This window comes from Myotis davidii, unplaced genomic scaffold, assembly GCF_000327345.1.
Source record: "Myotis davidii unplaced genomic scaffold, ASM32734v1 scaffold77, whole genome shotgun sequence".
NCBI classification, from domain to species: Eukaryota; Metazoa; Chordata; class Mammalia; order Chiroptera; family Vespertilionidae; genus Myotis; species Myotis davidii.
In genome coordinates, this window is record NW_006289713.1 from 6,411,153 (window position 1) to 6,431,605 (window position 20,453).

At 40.7% G+C, this 20,453-nt stretch overlaps 1 protein-coding gene across 1 annotated transcript in view; it reads left to right on the forward strand.

Annotated features, from left to right (window-relative positions):
- The first annotated feature begins 1,811 nt into the window (after positions 1-1,811).
- The window catches only part of MBTPS1 (membrane bound transcription factor peptidase, site 1), a 42,587-nt gene continuing 23,945 nt past the window's right edge, over positions 1,812-20,453 (forward strand). Inside the window, 10 exon segments of the mRNA XM_015562987.1 lie at positions 1,812-1,980; positions 2,930-3,187; positions 5,944-6,147; positions 7,807-7,917; positions 8,405-8,514; positions 10,029-10,145; positions 10,601-10,668; positions 14,594-14,696; positions 16,386-16,537; positions 19,104-19,265. Of these exon segments, the coding sequence (XP_015418473.1) occupies positions 1,812-1,980; positions 2,930-3,187; positions 5,944-6,147; positions 7,807-7,917; positions 8,405-8,514; positions 10,029-10,145; positions 10,601-10,668; positions 14,594-14,696; positions 16,386-16,537; positions 19,104-19,265 (1,454 nt within the window).

Consider the following 20,453-nt stretch of genomic DNA (forward strand, 5'->3'; position numbering starts at 1 on the left):
AATTTCCTTTCAATGTGCATGAATCCGTGTACCAGGCCACTAGTCTAATATAAACAAAAACAGTTGGGGCTCACTCCCAAGCATATTGCTATGAAACTTGTTAGAGTGACTTTTGGTATCCCCTGTTTCTTTCTTTGGTCTTTCTATTCTTGTCTGTTTTTAATTTCTTTGTTCTCATGGTTGGTATACTCGTTGTTCTAACTGATGATATGGAAATAACTTTTAAAGTTTCATTTCTGTCTGATGAGCTCCTTGTCACCAAGCTTAGTCTTTAGTTTCAGAGATAGAACTTTTCAGGATCATTTGTTATTACAGCAATGAAAGTACTAATTATTGACCTTATCAAAATTCTTTAGACTCTTGCCTCCTGCTCAGTGTTTTCCTGTTTATAGAAGCACATATGGATAGTCCCAGAAACGGCAAACTCCTTGTTACTCAATAGCACCAGTGTCTGATAGAAGATGGGTTTAACAGCTTGACAGACCTCTCTTGAAAGGGGGCTGACTCCTTGTCCTAAGTCTTCAGGTGACAACAGAAGGCCTATCCTGTCTCATTCATCTGTCTTCCCCTTGCTGGGTTATTTATGTTTCTGGTGTGATCGATGCAACTGATTTTTCTGGGCATGCCACAGCCAGCATTGTTTTTTACTGCTGCTCTATTTTTCATTGTGAAGAATGATCTTTTTTTTTTTTTAACCATTCAGATATTTTGAAAGGTATTTGTAATTTAACACTCACATAACATTTTCTTTGGCAACAGCCTACTTCACAAACTGTCCTTTCATATTACTTCTCATGAAGAGATAATCTGATTTTTAATATATTTAGCAGGTTAAATTTCTTTAAGTTGAGGCATTAGGTAAAATAAATTAAATTATAGTAAAAACCCTTCGATCCTCCTTTTATAGAATTAGCAGAAAAATATTTCAAAATTTGAAGAAGTGTAACTTGAGTACTTTTAAAGCACAGTGTCTCAAAAAGGTGTTAAGTACATGACTTGAATGAAAATTAGTATGTTCTTGGGTATTTTACACTAGAAAGTAAGGGTGTATACCAAGCTTTTGCCGGAGAAATTACTGAAATTTATGACGAATTTAAAGTGTTGATTGGGAAAATGCCTGAAGAGTTGCAAATGATAGGAAAATACAGAATCTTAAAAAGAAGCAAAATAAAACATGATAAGCAAAGTATTGTGATTCCGCTTCTCTTTGGTTGCCAGGATGATCGGGGCCAATATACTTAATATTCCTGTTGTTATTTGTTATCCTTAATTTTCTTCATTTTTCTCACTTATTTTATCCTTTCTTATTTTGAAACTGAAAGAGATGAGAAGTAACTAAAAGTGAAATAATGTGTTTTGTGATTGTGTCATACATTTATCTTGCCTTATAATGGGGATATCTTTCTGACCCTCTTATCTAAATTGCACCTGTAACTAAATCCTAACTAGTCTGTCAGTGTGCTACTAATGTCTCTATGCTTGTTTTGTTTTGTAGATTGGCTCACAGAGTGATTGCTCATCCCCTTGGATTTTGGTTCTGTGGTGCCAATGGAGTGTAGGACTCAGTTGTCTGGGCTAGAATGACAGAAGCCTAATGTCCAAGATGGAGAAGAAACGAAGAAAGAAATGAAAGCCTCTTTTCAGGCCAAATCACAAAAGGCCATGAAATTTAACTTTTATTTACATTGGACAAGACTGTAAAATGGCTGATAAGTAATGTTTCAGCTTTTAGCTGAAACAAAAATTAACTTATAATCAAGGAAGAAAAAAGTGTGATTTGAATTTATGCGATTTTATGACCATATTCACTTATGACCATGAAGCTTGTCAACATCTGGCTGCTTCTGCTAGTGGTTTTGCTCTGTGGGAAGAAACATCTGGGTGACAGACTGGAAAAGAGATCTTTTGAAAAGGCCCCGTGTCCTGGCTGTTCCCACCTGACGTTGAAGGTGGAATTCTCCTCAACAGTTGTGGAATCTGGTAATGATATTCTTTTTAATATTTTTTATTGATTTCAGAGAGGAAAGGAGAGAGAGAGAGAAACATCAATAATGAGAGAGAATCATTGATTAGCAGCCTCCTGCATGCCCCACACTGGGCATTGAGCCCGCAACCTGGGCACGTGCCCTGACTAGGAATCACACCATGAGCTCCTGGTTCATAGGTTCATGCTAAACCACTGAGCCACGCCAGCTAGGCATGCTATTCTTTTAAATGTTAGGGACTCCTTCTATGCTTTTTGTTTCAAACTTACTTTAAACATTAGCTTTTATGAAAAAAAAAATCCCACTCTTTTCACAATAAAGTTCATATGGGGTGAGTGCATAGCACTTGGGTATTATATTCACTCTGCTGAAATTTCTTTCCCCAATGTAGTTAGCTTATATGAAGCAAGGAAATTGATGTTCTGAATTCTTTTCCTAAACCTTGATTCCATGGAACAGATGCCATTGTAGCTGGTGAGGGTCGGGAGTTTGGAGGTGCCAAATGTTTAATGTACTAAAGTGCAAGTGAGCAGATGTGATAACTAGCAAGTAGTCTTGTATAATCTCCAAATTTTGTTACTGTTTTCAGTAAAATAAAATTGAACCTTCACTTCTCTGGGTTCCTTTTGCTTGTTTGAAAACTTACATCTATGTCTTTGCTGTATATTCAAACTTCTGTTAATACTTGCTTTTTAAAAAAATAGCACAGGTATCTGATTTTGAGTAATGTAGTCTGTGATGAGGGGATTCATACAAATTATTTTAATATAAGGTTCTAGATACTGCTGTCCAGAACATTTAAACCAGTCTTTTTGTTTACTGCTCTTTTCACTGTGGGTTTTAAAATATATGTTTTCTTTTACCAGGGACATTTTAGATTAGATATAATCTTATGTTATATGTGTACATAAATTCTTATTTTTATTTGTGGTCATTGATTTCAGAATATATTGTGGCTTTCAATGGATACTTTACAGCCAAAGCTAGAAATTCATTTATTTCAAGTGCCCTGAAGAGCAGTGAAATAAACAATTGGAGAATTATTCCTCGAAATAATCCATCCAGTGACTACCCTAGTGATTTTGAGGTGATTCAGATAAAAGAAAAACAGAAAGCGGGGCTGTTAACACTTGAAGATCATCCAAACATCAAACGGGTAACACCCCAACGGAAAGTCTTTCGTTCCCTCAAGTACGCAGAGCGTGAGTACTGAGATCCAGGCTAATGTGTATCGGTTTCTGTTTCACTTGGATTTGGAGAGAGAATGTACATATTCGCCCATGTTGTGCTCCACCTCCCTCATACCCCACCCTTGAACTTATTTTGAAAACTGAACTGGCAGAATAGTTGAAAAATAGTACAGTGCACACCCATGTCATCTTAGCTAGTTTCCTCAATTGTGAACATTTTCTTGGCAGGAATTTAAAAGACAAAAAAGAGGCTTTCATGTTGTTCTGGTAGGAAAAAAAATCAAAGTTTACAATAGAGGATGATAGTGATTTTTGTTTCTGTTGGGAGTGATTTTCACCTAGATTTTGTCTCAGAGCCTTCAGATGTTGAGGCCGAGATGTCTCTTCATTCCGAAATGAAAGTTAGTGCCTTTGAGTCTCCTCCTTGCTTGCATGTTGCTTCTGTCAGTATGTTTTCATTTCTTTCATGGTATCTCACAAAATGTCTTTTCCTTGGTTTCATTTGGTTTCCTCAGAACCTCCTGACTATGCACGATCCTGCCTCAGCTGGGTTTTTTTGAGTCCTAAGTTGTGCAGGTGTGAAGATAGAAATAATTCAGTTATTTCCGTTTCAGTTTGAGGGCTTATTCTTTCCTACACCTTTACAACTTGGGCTTGTCAAGATAGAGTTTATCCTCAAAAATTAATTGCCTGTTTATTACATATTTTTCAAAGCATGTGTATTAGCAAAGAAAAGGTGTGTGTTTTTCCTGTTATAAACTGAAGTAACAAATGTCTAGTTCTATATTATTTCTTTCATTGGGAGGAAAAATAAATGAAATTTTGCCTTTGTTCCTTTGTCATATAATAGGCCTAAGAGCCTCTGAGTTTAAAAAAAACACACAGGGGAGAGCAGGCTAACCAATTTGCATAGTCTGACCAGCCACAGCCCAGTCTCAGGTGTCTGACTTCCTCAGAGCTCTTTCTATTAGTCCAGATGTTTGTGGTGCTTTTTCTCTTTAAAAAGCAGTAGCCTCAAAACAATCCAGGAAGATAAAAACAAATCAAGCCTTGTACAATTAGCTAAATATTATATGTTGTTTCTTTTTTATCTTAACATACTTCAGGATATTTTAGGAAACATAGGAATGCCTACTTTTAGCACAGTAATCATAGAATGTGTTGGTTAGGCTTCTTTATAGCCTCTCCACCGTGGCTGTCTAATACTGTTCTTGACTATCCTTGACGTAGGAGAAAATTTACTTCCCCATGGGCCCACTCTCTTAGTGCTATTTGTGACTTTGTGCAGTGACCAGTTTTTCTTTAAGTTTCAACTTTTCTCATCCTAAAAAAAAGGACATAATACTACCTACCTCATAGGGTTCTTATGAAGATGAAATGCAGTAGTGGATGTGAACAGACCTCAGCAGGTTTTAGGGTATTGTAAGGATACATTAAATGTTAATTATTCCAGTGGCTCTGTTGTTAGAAGGCTTTGCTTTATTTTAGGCTGACACCTGTCTTACTCTGGATCTCATCCCTGCTCTATCCCATGAGCCCTAAGACAGAGCTAACCTGTTTTCCACCAGATAGAACTTAAAGATGTATTTTAAAGAGATTCATTTTATCTCCTCTTGAGAATTGCCTCTCTCGAGGATAATATCTCCAGTTCCTTCAACACTTACTCATATGACATGATTTCAAGTCCCTCATCATTTGAATTGCTTTCCTTTGAGTATTTTTCAGTTTTTCTAAATTGTTCTCAAAGAGTAAAGCCAGACTGAATTCAGTATGTAACATAAAACAGAACAGGCCCCTTCCTTGTTCTAAATATTATTCTTCAGTGAGTACCTCCAGTATTGTCCTGTGCTGTTGACTTAAAGAACAGAATCAACATAGGAAGTTTAGTACAGAATAATTGCAGTTGGACTGTGCAAATAATTACTTAGTGAGATTGACATGACTATATATTTTTCCAGTTCCCTTATACTTTCTTGGGTGTAGCCTGGTAAGACCAGGATAAAAATTATAGTAATTTGCTTTAGAAACAGAACTTCAGGAGAATTATAGATTTGCTCTTCTTCAGACTGAGTTGAAGTACATTTTTTTCTTCATTATAGCATTAAAAAAATTAAGTATTTACAGATAGTGAAGTCCCTGCTTTTTAGTTAACAATTTGGCAAGTTTTGATGAGTGTGTACAGTCAGGTATCCAGCAACAAAATCAAGATACGATTTAGTTCCATCACCCTCAGAAATGCGCCTGACTCCTTCATAGTTCTTTGCTTTTTGAAAGGTGGCATTCTAGTAGGTAAGCATTCTGAGAATATTGAGAAATATACAGATGGAAGAAGTTCCTATTGATGTTTGGCCAGAGATGGGTGTAATGAGGTAACATGGCTTTTTTCTGTCCCAGAAATCAAGTGCTGTAAAACTTCACAATTGAGTAGTGGCCGTTCTCTTCAACTTTCCCCCTTTTTCTGGTTCAGCGAGAACAAGTTGCTGTTGAAAAATCTTCAGTTTTAGTATCACAATTAACTTTATTGCTTAAAAATTGATTATTTTATCAATCTTTCTGCCTTACATTGGTTAGAAAGTTTTAGGTAAAAAAATTATTTGGGAACCAAATGATGGCCAATAAGAGGCTATAAATATAACTGCATTGAGAAAATCCTTCTAGCGAAGGGAGAGAATCCCATTTTCCTTCAAAGAGGATTTCAGAAGGTAACCATTGCTGTTTAGAATTATTGTTCTCTCTGACAAATATGTCATTTCCTTTCTTGGCTGTAGCTGACCCCACGGTGCCCTGCAATGAAACCCGATGGAGCCAGAAGTGGCAGTCGTCTCGCCCCCTGCGAAGAGCCAGTCTCTCCCTGGGCTCTGGGTTCTGGCATGCCACTGGCAGACATTCGAGTCGGCGGTTGCTCAGAGCCATCCCACGCCAGGTTGCCCAGACGCTGCAGGCAGACGTGCTTTGGCAGATGGGGTACACAGGTGTGTGCCATGGATCTGGGGGCAGGGTGGGGTCTGGTGTCCAGGAGGCCCCCCTCTCGAGTGCCTAGCGCAGAATCCAGGTGGCCTCACGCACCTATGCATCTCATTATTTGTTGAGCTGCCCCTCATCTTTGACTCCTGTTGTGCTGGGCATCTGTTGCTGTTACTTTTATAATTGTTTGATTCTATTCACTTTGTGTGTCTTATTTTTCTGTACCATTTCTGAGGTTAGATGGAGTAGATTGCGAAGCATTTCTTTTCTCATGATAGATCCGTGAACAAACATAACACTGCCCACTGTTAGAGCTGACTGGTGTTCAGTTAAGTTCTATAATCTCTGAAAGAGATGAGATTTAAGATAGTTACCTTTCATGATTTGTACAATTTCATGAAAATGAGTTTATCACTCCAGTGTGGTGCCCTGTGTGCAGAATGGCTAAGTAATTGGCGGTTGCACTTGATCATTTATTTCATAACAGGAAACAATAATAATGACCATATCCTATGAAAGAAACTCACATCCTTTATGTCCAACAAGATTTTTTTTCTTACTGATTCATCATGGCAGAAAATTTCTATTTCAACTAATGTGAAGGTTTGGACCCTACCTTTTAAATGTAAGCCCATTTCCCTAGCCCCCAGCACGTCACAGTTTGCCTAGGTGTCTTTCCCCATATCTCCTAGACTTGGAGACCCTTACCTCTCCTCTGATTTCCTCAGCCTCCTGCCTTTCAGAATGCCTGAGACACTTACACTTTTAATACCTGGTGGACTGACATTTTATTAAAATGATTATATTTGCTTGATTTTATCTTTAGAAGGTGAAAACTCCTTCACAAGACAAATTCTCTAATCTTCAGAAACACATTTTTTATTCCCCAAACCAAATGGTTTCCAATTTTATGTGTGCCTTTTTTAAAAGTAATGCATTTTGATGATTATCTCACTATAACTGATTATTTAAGGTAGTATTGATACATAAACACAACTTTCATTCCAGAAAGACATTGCTTTCATTACAGCTGTTAGCAGCTAAACAATAGAATTACCTTTTTTTTTTTCTACATGTTTTCTAGAATTTCTTGATTTGATAGCATCTATTATTTCACATTGGTGCAGATGGCTTTTGGCTAGTATCTGAAATAGACTTATTATTATAAAAATGCGTTTTTTTCTTGAAATAGGATTACCCCTGCATGTTCACAGCTCCTCTCTTCAGAGTTTGTTCTCATGAATGAGCAGCAGTGAATAAGTCACTGTCCTTGTCAAGAGTCAGGCTAGTTCCCCTGCTCCTAGAGGTGTGTGCTTTGTGAGTGCCTGTCTAGAGAGACGAGGGGATGCAGACCTGGAGGGAATTACCGCAAGGGGAAATCCATCATCGGAGGAGGAGTGGGAAAGGTGGTTCATTCCTGAGCACTGGTGACAGTTGCGTGTCCAGCGAGATTTTTTTGTTTATCCTCAAGTCTTGTTTAGCAGCAGATGGTGGTGTTCCCCAGCCAGGACCCCTGATGCATCTACCCTACCTTGTGCACCCTAGGCCAACTTTGGCCCTTCATGCCATGCTCTCCGTGGGTCACAAGGAGGGATGTGTGTTATAGACAGAAATTCAAAACGGTGATTTCTCAAACCTGATTGTGCTTGCTTTCTTTTTGGGATAAGGTGCTAACGTAAGGGTTGCTGTTTTTGACACTGGCCTAAGTGAGAAGCATCCCCACTTCAAAAATGTGAAGGAGAGAACCAACTGGACCAACGAGCGAACGCTGGACGATGGTAGGTGGCCACACAGTGGTGAGAGCATGCGTGAGGCTTTTTCTGGTCATATGTGGGCTTCATGCATGACTCCCACCTCCCATTTTAGCAGTTAAGTATTTTTTCTGAGTGTTAATGATTAAACAGTTTGTGTGCAATAGTTATTCAGACAAACTCAAGTTGTTACTGCCTTTTAGTGGGAACTTTTCTAAATGTCTTAGGATGTTGGGAGTTGGTATTTGAGGAGAGAGAGGGGTACCTGGTGGCGGAGAAGCTTTCTGTTGGGGAGAAAGCGGGACTGTCGATCCAGAAGTGAGACAGGTACGGTGCAGCCTCTGAGTGGAAGACAGTACCGAGAGACAGAGGTTCTACACCAGGACTTGGAGAATGAGCCTGTTTGAATTGGTTTGAAATGTTGCATGTTGGCACATGTTACCAGCAATTTTATGACTTTTTTCTCCTTTATTTTTTCTTTTTTATTTGGCTTTTCTTTTTTTATGGGCAACAGGGCTGGGCCACGGCACTTTTGTGGCAGGTGTGATAGCCAGCATGAGGGAATGCCAGGGATTTGCTCCAGATGCCGAACTTCATATTTTCAGGGTCTTTACCAACAACCAGGTAGGTGTTGAGGACCCCTGAAATGTAAAGAATTGATATTAAAAGGTAAAAAATTAAAACTCTAGAAAATATATGCTGGTTTAAATGTACACACATCAGCGAGCTGAGCTGCTGCAGACGTTCCACATGAACCATGCTGTCTTTCTACTGTCCCTTTGGTGTGGCTTTGCCCTTCTGTACCACCCCTTCATGGCCTCACTGGAACCCTGAAGACCCTGCTTCGGGGCACCTGTGCATAGGGATTCCTTGACTGCCCGTTTCTTCCTCTCCATTGGGCCTGCCTACGGCTCCTGTGCCACCGCATCTTGGACACATTTCTAGTACTTTCTACATGAGAGAATAAAAACGATTGTATGTTTTCACCTCTACTGGCTGTGACCCTGAGGGTCACCTGTGTAGCCCAGCATTTGGCTTCATGTTGAGCAGTGTGGATTTACGAGTCTTTTCCCTTACTCTTCATTTGGAAACGATTTCTAGGAAAGGGAGAGGGTTCTAGTATTTATTTTTAACGTTTAATTTCTGTTAGGTGATACGTAGTTTTATATATTTGTGTAAAAGGCAATGCACGGTAATTCTCCCAACCCTGTCCCCATCCAGCAGGTGCCCCTTACTTCCCCATCTCTCATGTGCGGATTTCTTAATTTCTTATACCCCTCCTCCTAGGATTTCTTTTGCATATATATACAAGCAAATACAAATATGTTAGTCTTATTTTTAAAAGCCTTTAGAAAACATGATAATTATTACACTCATTTTATTGTAAGTTTAATTTTGTATTTTATACAAACACCTAAATGGTGATACACAAAGTAATTTAACTTCTGTCAGGGAACTAGGAGGAATTGAACATCAGATAAATAGTTCTATGAAATAACTTCTATTTTTTTAAAAATATATTTTATTGATTTCTTACAGAGAGGAAGGGAGAGAGATAGAGAGTCAGAAACATCGATCAGCTGCCTCATGCACATCCGCCACTGGGGATGTGCCCGCAACCCAGGTACATGCCCTTGACCGGAATCGAACCTGGGACCTTTCAGTCCGCAGGCCGGCGGTCTATCCACTGAGCCAAATCGGCTTTGGCAAAATAACTTCTATTGATGCCATTTAGCCTTCAACCTATTTAGCAATAAAGATTATTAGACAAATACATTAAATTATTCAGTTTAATAAACTTGACTTAATACAAGTGTCTTAGGATCAATCGTTTTGTAAGAGGGGCAGTTAGAAGTTTGGGATTTTGCCTCAGGAGGTATACTTGAAGGTAAGAAGCTGTACCTTAGACCTGGAGAGGGAGGTGCCCTCAGAATATGCTCTCTTGATGAAGTCTTAGAGTTTCTGGATGTAGAAGTCTACATTGCGGAACATTATTTATTCTTGGGATTTATTTCTGCAATTTAAGTTAATACTTCATGCTGCTAAGAGTTTATACTTTACCCTTAAAATTAAAAATTCTGTTGTATACTTTGACACTTTCACTGAAACACCTGAAAGACTGTCTTAACATTATCCAGGTGTCCTACACATCCTGGTTCCTGGATGCCTTCAACTACGCCATCTTAAAGAAGATCGACGTGCTCAACCTCAGCATCGGCGGCCCTGACTTCATGGACCATCCCTTTGTCGACAAGGTTGGTCATATCACTGCACTTGGTGATGGCTCCCTTCACAAGCCCAAGTCTGAATGCTTCATCCCTCCTGTGCTGCTGGTTTGCCACCCACAGGGTGACTGCCTAGTAAGGACAGATGGGTGGTGATGTAAGGTTTAGTGACTTGCATTGGATAGTCGGACATGGTGTCTTGTTGACTCCTTCTCATGTACTTGTAAGCACGTAACTCATGTTTTCTGAACATGCCTGGAAAGCCAGTGTCTGCTCCATGTGCTACATAGCCCTATGTCCTGGCTTTTATTCTTGCTAACATACCAGTTATCAAACACAGTCATGCCTATAAGGGTCTAGTGGTACATTTTCAGTGGTACATTTCTTAGGACTAATTTTCAAAGTTGTGGTTATTTTTTGATAGTTATCCATTGATTGTTTAAAAGTGGTGTTCTTTCATAAATAAATGCTTGCTAATTTTGTAGGTGTGGGAATTAACAGCTAACAACGTAATCATGGTTTCTGCTATCGGCAATGATGGGCCTCTTTATGGGTAAGTATCTCCAATACGGATGAATTTAGAGGGGGTCCCCCTCCCCCAAAATAACTGAAAAACTGTTGTCTGTCTGTTTTTGTATTTATACCTGTTTATAACTATCTAAAACTGCATATGGAAATTTTCAGCATACCAAAAAAGCAAGCTGCATAGTGACCCTCAGGTTCCCACCACTTGCTTCAGTAGTTATCAACTCAAGGCCAGTCTTGTTTCTGTTTAATTTCTCTTTTACTTTGTTATAAATAGAAACTTGGAGGCCTAATGTTTTTATTTTATTTTTTTTTTCAAAATCAGGAAAGTCAATCTGTTAGAAAATGAAAGGATTTTGCAGTATGTATGGAGACCCACTCTAGGAGGCACAGGGGTGAGGAGGTAGATAGATGAGAGGCCTGCCTCTCTAGGAAAGATAAGGAATAAACAAAACTAACATGGGAGAAAACAGCATAATAAACACAGATGGTGGTGCTCTTGAGGTTGACAAGAGGGATCAGATGGGGAAAGCAGAGAGAACAGTGTCACAGAAACGTCCCTTTGTGCTGTGCTGGCGTGGTGAACCGAAGCAGCATGAGACAGAACATTAGTCACTGAATCACAAGCAGAAAACTTTGGTTTAGAGATCCCAGTCTTTTTTTTTTTTTAAATATATTTTTATTAATTTTTTACAGAGAGGAAGGGAGGGAGAGAGAGAGTCAGAAATATCGATGAGAGAGAAACATCGATTAGCTGCCTCCTGCACACCCCCTACTGGGGATGCACCCGCAACCAAGGTACATGCCCTTGACCGAAATCGAACCCGGGACGCCTCAGTCCGCAGTCCGAAGCTCTATTCACCAAGCCAAACCGATCAGGGCGAGATCCCAGTCTTATTTTTATCTGCTGCTCCAATATTTATTCTCTCAGTAATGTATATAAATAATTTCTTGTGCTGAAATTCTTTTGCAATAGGATTTGTCACCCTCTCTTATTGGGTACTAAGATGTGTGTGGTTCCGTGCAGTGACAAAGAGTGTGAGGTCACCACAAAGGGCAAAGAAAATAAAGTCTGCCCTTAGTGTGTCATAACCCAGTAGAAGTAGAGATGAATGAGTGTGTTCCCTCCTGAATGCGTGTGTGTCTGTGGTGCACACAGTGAGGATGTGTGTCTGGATCTCAGAAACACTCATTCACTGCCTCGCAGCCACATCCCTGGGAGAGCTGCTGGGAGAGCAAGTGGCCTTGAGGACTGGCTGAGCTTACGCAAGGGGTTCAGGGCATAGGGTTAGGCTGAATTTGTGAAATTAATGTTTTTTATAGGCCAAAAACCATGCATATTGGCAGTCATGTTTCTGACCCAGTAGTTCTTTAGTCAGTGATCTTCTTGTAAAGGGTCCAGGGTATTGGATTTTTCTGTGTCATCAGCAATATTTAAGTCATAGGTGGCATAACTATAGTTCTACCATGGAAAACACTGATTTCTAAGTAATCTCATCAAGTTTTCTTTTTTTCCTTTCAAATGTTTCTCAACTTTGCTCCTTCTCCCATTTCTGATGTCTCCCCCCACGGCCAGCCGTTAGCAGTTCAGAGTCATCTGGTTATGAAGTGGGGTCGTAGCCGGTCTTCCTGCCTTTCAGTTTCTTCCCGCCCCCGCTCTTGCTGCATGGGTGACGTGGGTTGTGGGAAGAGTGCAGGTGTGAGCCAGACTAGTCCCACCTGCCCCTCGTAGGCTTTGGGACCTTCAGTCTTTGAGCCTCAGACTCCTCACCTGTCACAGGAGGGCATGACACCCGCCCGTGTAGGTGGTATGGAGGATGAAATTAGGTGGGGAAAGTACCACAAATGCTGGGCCTCTGTAAGTAGTGGCTCTTCTTTTTCTTCCTTTTTTGTGTGTTTCTACTGTTAAAATTCATGTCCTGGCAGTTTTCTTTTTCCAGATTTTTCAGTGGATTATTGCCTAATCAAATCAGAATTTTTCTTCTTGATTTTCAAGGTCCTCAGTATTCTAGGCTGCAGTCGCCAAACTTTGTCTGTAAAGGATCAGATAATCAATACTTAGGCTTTGTGGGCATGTGGTGTGGCCCTTGTAGTGTGAAGGCAGCCTTGGAATGTGTAAATGAAAGGTTGTGGTTGTGTTCCAGTAAAACTTTACTTACAAGAACAGGTGCTGGGCCTGTTGTCGCCCTCTGCCATAGTTCGCCATTGTCACCTGAAGTTGTGGGCTCAGCTTTATTTTCCATTACTGTGTGTACACCTTCCTCAGCTCCAGTCTCCTCCTGGGTCTCCCTAGAGACCATGTGTTTTCCAGTCTCCATCACCTGTTCCCGCTGCTGCCCTTCCTAGCTTGCCTTCCTTCTGTTCACACTATGGGCTCCCAGCTCCTCCACATGCCATTCTGACTGCTCCTTCATACACGAATCGCTCTTCTGAAATCCTGTGACTTCTCTGGGCAGTCACATACTCAGTAGCTTGTAATCAAAGAGTTGTTCATTTCCAGGGTATTAGAGAAGAACCCTGGGGAGGAGGGCCCTGCGTCGTTCTTTGTGTCTGCCCATAGAGCTGCACAGATCCGGGCCTGCCAGCTGCTTTGCAGTGATGGGAATGGCGTGTAAGCAGGATGGCACAGCTTGTGCGGCTCTAGCTTACTGCTTGGGCATCGGGTAGTTCGATGATGATATTGTACGCAAATTGCTGGGTCACTTTTTGCAGGCATTGAGCTGCCAGTCACTCTGCAAATAATGCTCGCATCTCCAGATCCCCTTGCTGTGAGCTCTCTCAGGGTCCTGCAACCTTGACACTTAAACTTCACGGTGCAGGGATCTGCAGCTGCAGCTTCCCCTTTCATCACCAGCAAAGATTTCTTGATGTTTTCCCTTCTCGTTTAAGGGTCTCGTTTAAAGCACACTAAGTATTATAGGGATTGACAGGTAGAGGGAGGGTCAGAGGGTGGCTTTTTTTGCATCAACTACAGTGGGAAGTTTTGTCAGTGACTTCTAAGCTCTGCTCCTTGATTTCATAGAAATTTATAAATTTTTAGCATCAGACAGTAAAATATCACTGTCGGTGCCTCTGAACAGCCACTTGATAGCATGTCATTGGCCAGTGGGCTAAAAGGCAGTGCTAGGGTTGATTCAGTGTGGTTTAAATACCTGGTCAAAAGCACACGCTCTAAAATCTTGCTACTAGTTTCAGTGAAGCCACTGGAATCAGTTTATTGAATTGTCAGAGTTTGTTTTTTTGGTAGCAGAACTACCAAATAGATAAAGCTCGGAAATGCATTTTCATAAATGGTTGTTTTATATTTTCAAATAGTTTAGCTGCATCCTGATTTATATCTTGATTTTATAGTTTAAACATTTTTGTCGTTATCGATTTCACTATAATTTCTTTGCAGATCTAGTACACTTGAGGTATGAAAGAGAATTACATGGTTTTTTCTCTGCCTCTTTCCTTTGAGGAGCTCAAGATTATGGAGTAATGGTTATCATTTCCACAATTCCCTGTGAGGAAAGGGGAACACCCTGCAAACGATCAGTTGAAAACTAACTTCCTGACCATGGCAGATGCAAATGTGTGATTACAGCTCCTTCCCAGAGGAGTGTGGGATCTAACTGGGGAGGCAGGATGAATGCTCTTGGAACAATTTGAAAGGGATGTGAGAATGTATAAGTAGGTGATGAATTAGCATAGTGTTAAATCTTGTGAAGTTAAAGAAGGGGGATTCCTTCAAGCCAGAGGTAGTGAAGGAAGGAGAAAGTCTTGGACCGAAGTATGATAAGTTGACAGGGAGGAAAAGGAAGAAAGGGTGGTCAGTTTGAGGGTGGCAGTGAGCGTGTCTTGACACAGAAGAGCCTAGTACCGTCTTAGATTTTCCTGGGAGGGTTTGCCTTTATTTGAATTATTCACTTAAAATTATTTTTCTTCCCTTGTGTTTTTGTGCCTCAATTTAGCACTCTGAATAACCCTGCTGATCAAATGGATGTGATTGGAGTAGGTGGCATTGACTTTGAGGATAACATCGCCCGCTTCTCTTCAAGGGGAATGACTACCTGGGTAGGCTTTTTTTCATGTGCCTAAAGGAACCGTTTGTCGCAGAGCCTTTGGGTGCATTTGTAAGTGCACAGATAGAAAAGCTTGTCAGCCCAACCCTCACGTGCATGGATGGCATAGCCAGGTCTGTGGGTACCTGCCGGCCATGAGGACAAGAGATCTGGCCCTGTTGATCTGGCCTGCCACTTGACTATAGTGAGCAGGCAGGGACAGGTTCTGAGTGGTGTTTCCTGGTTCCCCTTCAGTTTTACTTATTTCTGAATGACTCACTTTGTAGGTCAACTGGACTCATGTCCACTTCTCCTAAGTAGTAGGAAGGTGAGCAGTCTTCCTTGGTGCTAGGTGAGATGATTTTTTTGGCCTTAAGAAGCAAGAAAAGCCAGTGAGAAGAATTTAATATCAACTCTGCTAACGCAGAAGTAATTGTATTTAGCTGGACAAAATGGAAATAACTCCAACAAGTTAATTAATTCATTTACTCTGGGTTTAATCATGCATCTAATTTGTCCTCCTTTACCCATCAGAACAGCGGTGGAGTCAATGTTAGATGCTCCCTCAGGCAGCAATAGGCACTCTTGCCTGCCCTGCAGGGTCTTCAGGGTCACATCACTCTGGGTGCTCTAACTCAAGGGTGCCAAGCTTTGAGGTCTTGGGAAGTCCCAGAAAAGACTCCCAGCCTCCTGAGAACATGGTGGCCTTGTCCGCACTGGCGCCACTCTATGGAATAGCCTTCTCCCTCTATAACATCGCCTCTCCTGGCACCATTTTCAGTTGGCCCCACAGTGGGTCCATGCCATGTGCACTTGGATGCCTTCTTGATGATGTTCTGTTGTTGCCAGTCGGGTAGACCCCACCCTGAGAAAGTCAGTCCCAGGGATATGTTTCATATTCATTCACCTCTACTCCCTCAGCACTTTCTTTGTATGGCTAAATGCTTGGAAACAACACCTCCACCAATTGATATCTCTCTGGCTCCCTCGGAAATGCTTTCATGGAGTTATAATGCATTGCCATGCCCTTAGAAATATTCCCGAGACACTTACTTACAGGGCTGTAGTTGAAGGTGTCTTTACACAGGGTCCCATAGCTGGATGCAAGTCCATTTATGTTTGACCACCCTGAAAGGTATTTTCACTTCAGTTGGATTGCTTCTTTCTACAGAATATAAGATCCTATTGTAATTCTCATTTTGCCTCAATTTCCATGAAATTTCAGGGTATTCCGTTAAAAACTTATCTGTTACTCGTACAGTTACATTTATCATTCTGAATGGTTTCTTCTTTCCTCTCTTGTGGAAGATTAAAATCTTCAGTTATGTACATTTTTCTTACAAAGAAAATTTTTCTTTTCTTAATTTTTAGTATTAATTGTCTGATTTTTCTAAGATATTTCTAATTTTTAAGTTATTTAGCGATAAATCAGTTTTCAGTTTCTAGTTTTGCCTGCTAACAAAATTTTAAAAATTCACTTTTTAATTGCTCTATGACATTACTATTACCCTGGTTATTATAAAATACTCCAAAAATAATTGTATTTTCTACATTATCATTTAAGCTTGTTTTCTGTATTGCAGTGAATTTCAGACTAAAACCAGTATCTTACTGAGGTTACACTCCATTTAAGTAACCCTTGTTTCTGTTCTGTGTGCCAGTGTGTGTGCTGTGGTAGAAATCAACCTCCTTTTATTTCTAGGAGCTACCAGGAGGCTATGGCCGTGTGAAACCTGATATTGTCACCTATGGTGCTGGAGTGAGGGGCTCCGGTATGAAAGGGGGCTGCCGGGCCCTTTCGGGGACCAGCGTGGCTTCTCCGGTGGTTGCCGGCGCCGTCACCTTGCTAGTAAGGTGAGTGTTGCCTAGCAAAGAGAAGGTGGTGCCAGCAGACCAGCTGAGTCTTGCTTGCCACCAACTTAGAATTTTAGAGCATATCATGTGACCTTGCTCCATCTGTTTCTTCATCTCTACAAAAGAGGTCAGGATTTATTCTTTGACGGAGGATTCTTGTGAGTTAGTGAACATATATGTAGGAACACTATGTAAATGCTACACCGTAAAGCAATACATAAGGACATAATACCCGTTACTTTTTTTATGTTTGATGTCTGGTTTTGTTTTTGTTTTTTGAAGACTTTTTTTAAGAGCAGTTTTAGGTTCATGGCAAAATTGAGAGGAAAGTACCGTGTCCCCATTTTGTTTGCTTTTATACCATTTTTGTGCTACATCTGTACTTGTTGTATCCAAACAAGTGTGTATATCAGGCAAGGATCAAAAAGTAAGGTATTTTCGTGCCATATTCTCCATTTCCTGGGGGATTCACTTTTTAATGTTCTCTGTTAGCTAAGGAGCTGTCAAACCAGGCAGTGGGACTGGCAGTCACCACTCCTTTGGGAGAGACAAGATTCTCTGTGTAATTGACTTATTCTCTTTGTCTTGATGAGAAGCTTAATGATCGACCCTTCATTTTGTAGTTAATGAAACTGGAAGTTCTCAAAGATAATCGACTAGAATTGATGCTCACGTGCTTTGACTTAGTCGGATACGCTTACTCTCAAAATTATAAGAAGATGTCTTAGGAGCTAGTACTTATTTTGTATTTTACCTCCCCCCTTCCCCCCCCCCCCAAAAAAAAAAACAACTTTATCTAGGTGAGGCTTTAGTTGAGCTTTTGTGTTGTAATAACACAACACTCTACAGTTTTCAAAGTTATACTCTGTTAATTTTAAAATTAAACTAAAACAGGCAAATGATAGTAAATGTTTTTATTTTAAAATTCTCTTTAAAAGCAAGTAAATTTATGTTGATTTTAGCTTCTAATGCCAGAGATGTATTTTATTAATAATCCTTCATAAAAGTAGGTCTTTATCTCTTTTTTCCTTTTCCCATCCTTCCCTTAGAGTTCAGAGCCAAATTCTTGAGATTGTTGACATTGGTGAGAGTAGTCTTGGAAAGTAACCACATGCCTGTTGGAAATATTCTCTTTCTCTTCTAGTTGTTTTTCTCACCCTCGTGTTACATACAGTGAAAGAAGAGGGAAGGGCATGCCAACTGTGGAGTTACCTGGCTCCCTTGGGCTTCTGGACTCACTAGCTAGGGCTCTTGTTTCCACTCTTGTTGATTATGAAACAAAAAGTACTAGCGTATGGCTCCCACTTGCCATGATGGTTAACAGGAACGTGGTTCTGGGCTCCACTGTTCAGCCTGTTAAATCGCCCTCCTGTCAAATGAGTGGGGAGATGAGGAGGATGTGTTTTCCATTTCCAGTGGCATCTCTTAAGTGCAGATATTTTCAGCGTCAAGGAAAGCTTTCACTTCCCTCATCTCCCTGCAGCAGATGAAAATGCCACTGTGACAATTCAGGAATATTTTTTATGGCCTGACTAATAGCTCAGAACAGATACTGAGCAACAAGGAAGCGCTTCCTCAGCTTCCGGCCTCCTGGTGCCCCAGCCTCCGGTGCTCCATAAAGAACGAGAGCCTAACCTTTGGTCTCGCTCTGTCAGCAGGAAGAGGGGAAGATTGTTGACCTATAGCTTAGCTTTTAGCAGTTCTTTTATTGTTGTTGAGAATCGGTCCTACTTTATGCCCTCTTCTCATTATGTCAGATTTCCTCTCTAAACCTGTTAGGAAAACCTGCTTACACTCCAAAACCAACCACCATATAAAAAGATTTAGGAACTAGAGTAAGCTTTTCTTTTTTGCTTACCTACATTTAGAAGTTAAAATTCACTTGTGATATAATACATAGGTGTACAACAATGAATGTCTTAGTGCCGGCATTCTTGAGAGGTTGATGCTTCTTAGGTGTCACTAAGTTTCTAGCCAATAGAGCTGAGTTTCAGGGTGTCCAGATGCATCCTGATGATGAAACTCTCAGGGTGGTCTCCGGTCTGCATGTTCCTATCAGGTTTTATCCACCAGAGTGATGCATCACACAGTGGCTTCCAAAACAAAAAGGCAGGGTTTCTCTGTGGAGGCAGCGGGCTTCCCTCAGATGCTGTGCTTCTTGCCCATCCGGCATGAACTTCCCTTTCTAGGACCTGTATGTTTTCCTTTCATTTTCCCAGCTTTCCTCTTTCTCCTGGCTTCCCCTGAGGAGCCACTACCTCTTACCTAGTCTTGCCTTCTATAATTTGTAAGGTTGACTTAGTAGGAAAAATATGTTTTTCTGATCCATTTAGTATAAACAGGTACTAGCCCCATGAGTCACTGCTCTCACAGGCCATGTGGAAGGCTAATAACTGGTCACTCCCAAGTCTGTTGCAGAAATGATCACACAGTATCCTCAGCTTAGCATGGGCCCTACCAAAGAAACTTCCATTATAGACAGAACAAGATTGGAGGTCACATTTGCAAATTAGAAGTAATCAGATTTTCACTCGTTTATGAGAAAATACATGATTTTCCCCCTCAGCACAGTCCAGAAACGTGAACTGGTGAATCCAGCCAGTATGAAGCAGGCCCTGATTGCATCAGCCCGGAGACTTCCTGGGGTCAATATGTTTGAGCAAGGCCATGGCAAGCTGGATCTCCTCAGAGCCTATCAGATCCTCAACAGTTACAAACCACAGGCAAGGTCAGTATGTTTAATTTTCGAATAGGCCTTTCTCCTCCCTGGGTCCTGAGGGTGTTTTTCCCTCTACACTAAATATTAGCCTCCAAACTGGAACCACATACAACACTTAGAGCACATGGAGAGCTTCACTCGGCCCCTTCTACTCGGTGTCAGCTGGCAGAGCTTGAACTGCTGTCCACTTCCTGATGTTCTGGTTTATTTATTTATTTATGTATGTATGTATGTATGTATTTATTTATTTATTTATTGTGTGTGTATATGTATACATATACATATATATGTATTTGTTGTATGAGGATTTTTTTTTTTTTTTCAGAGAATGTGGCAGGGAGATAGGGAGGGGGAGAGAGAAACATTGAAGAAACATTGATGTGAGAGAGACACATTAATTGGTTGCCTCCTGCATGCACCCTGACGAGGGCTGGGGAACAAACCTGCAACCCTTCTCGGTGCGTGGGCCAACACTCTAACCACTGTAACACCAGCCAGGGCTGTTCTGTTATTTTTAATATGAATGTTTTGAAATAATGGTTTTCTATTAAAACTTTCTTTTGAAATAATCATAGGTTTATAGAAATTTGCAAAAATAATATACAGAGTTCTCATATACTATTTGCTGAGCTTCCTCTAATGCCAGCATCTTAGATGACCATAATTTAACTAGTCAAACTAACAAATGAGCACTGATCCTGTCCTGTCATTAACCTGCAGGCTTTGTTCACAATTCACTGGTTTTCTCTTGTGTTCTTTGTCCCCCACATTGCATTTAGTGGTCATGTCTCCTTGGTTTCCTCTGGCCTCTAACAGTTTGGTCATTCATGACTCTGACTCCTTTGGGAGTGCAGTTACTTATTTTATAGACAGTCTCTTAATTTGAGTTTATCTGATACTTTTTCATGATTAGCTTGAGGTTATGTGTTATTGGTAAAGAAATGTTACTTTTTATTTTAAGATGATTTTAGATTTACAACAAAGTTCCAAAAATAGTATACGAGGATCCTTAACATCTATGCTAATAAAAGGGTAATATGCTAATTAGACCAGTTAGACCAAACGTCTTCCGGACAAAGTCACAGTGGTGGGGGCCGAGGCAGAGGAAGGCAGTTGGGGCCATCAGGCCAGCCGGGGAGAGCAGTTAGGGGATCAGGCAGGCAGAGTGGTTAAGGCAGGCAGGGCGGCAGGGGAGTG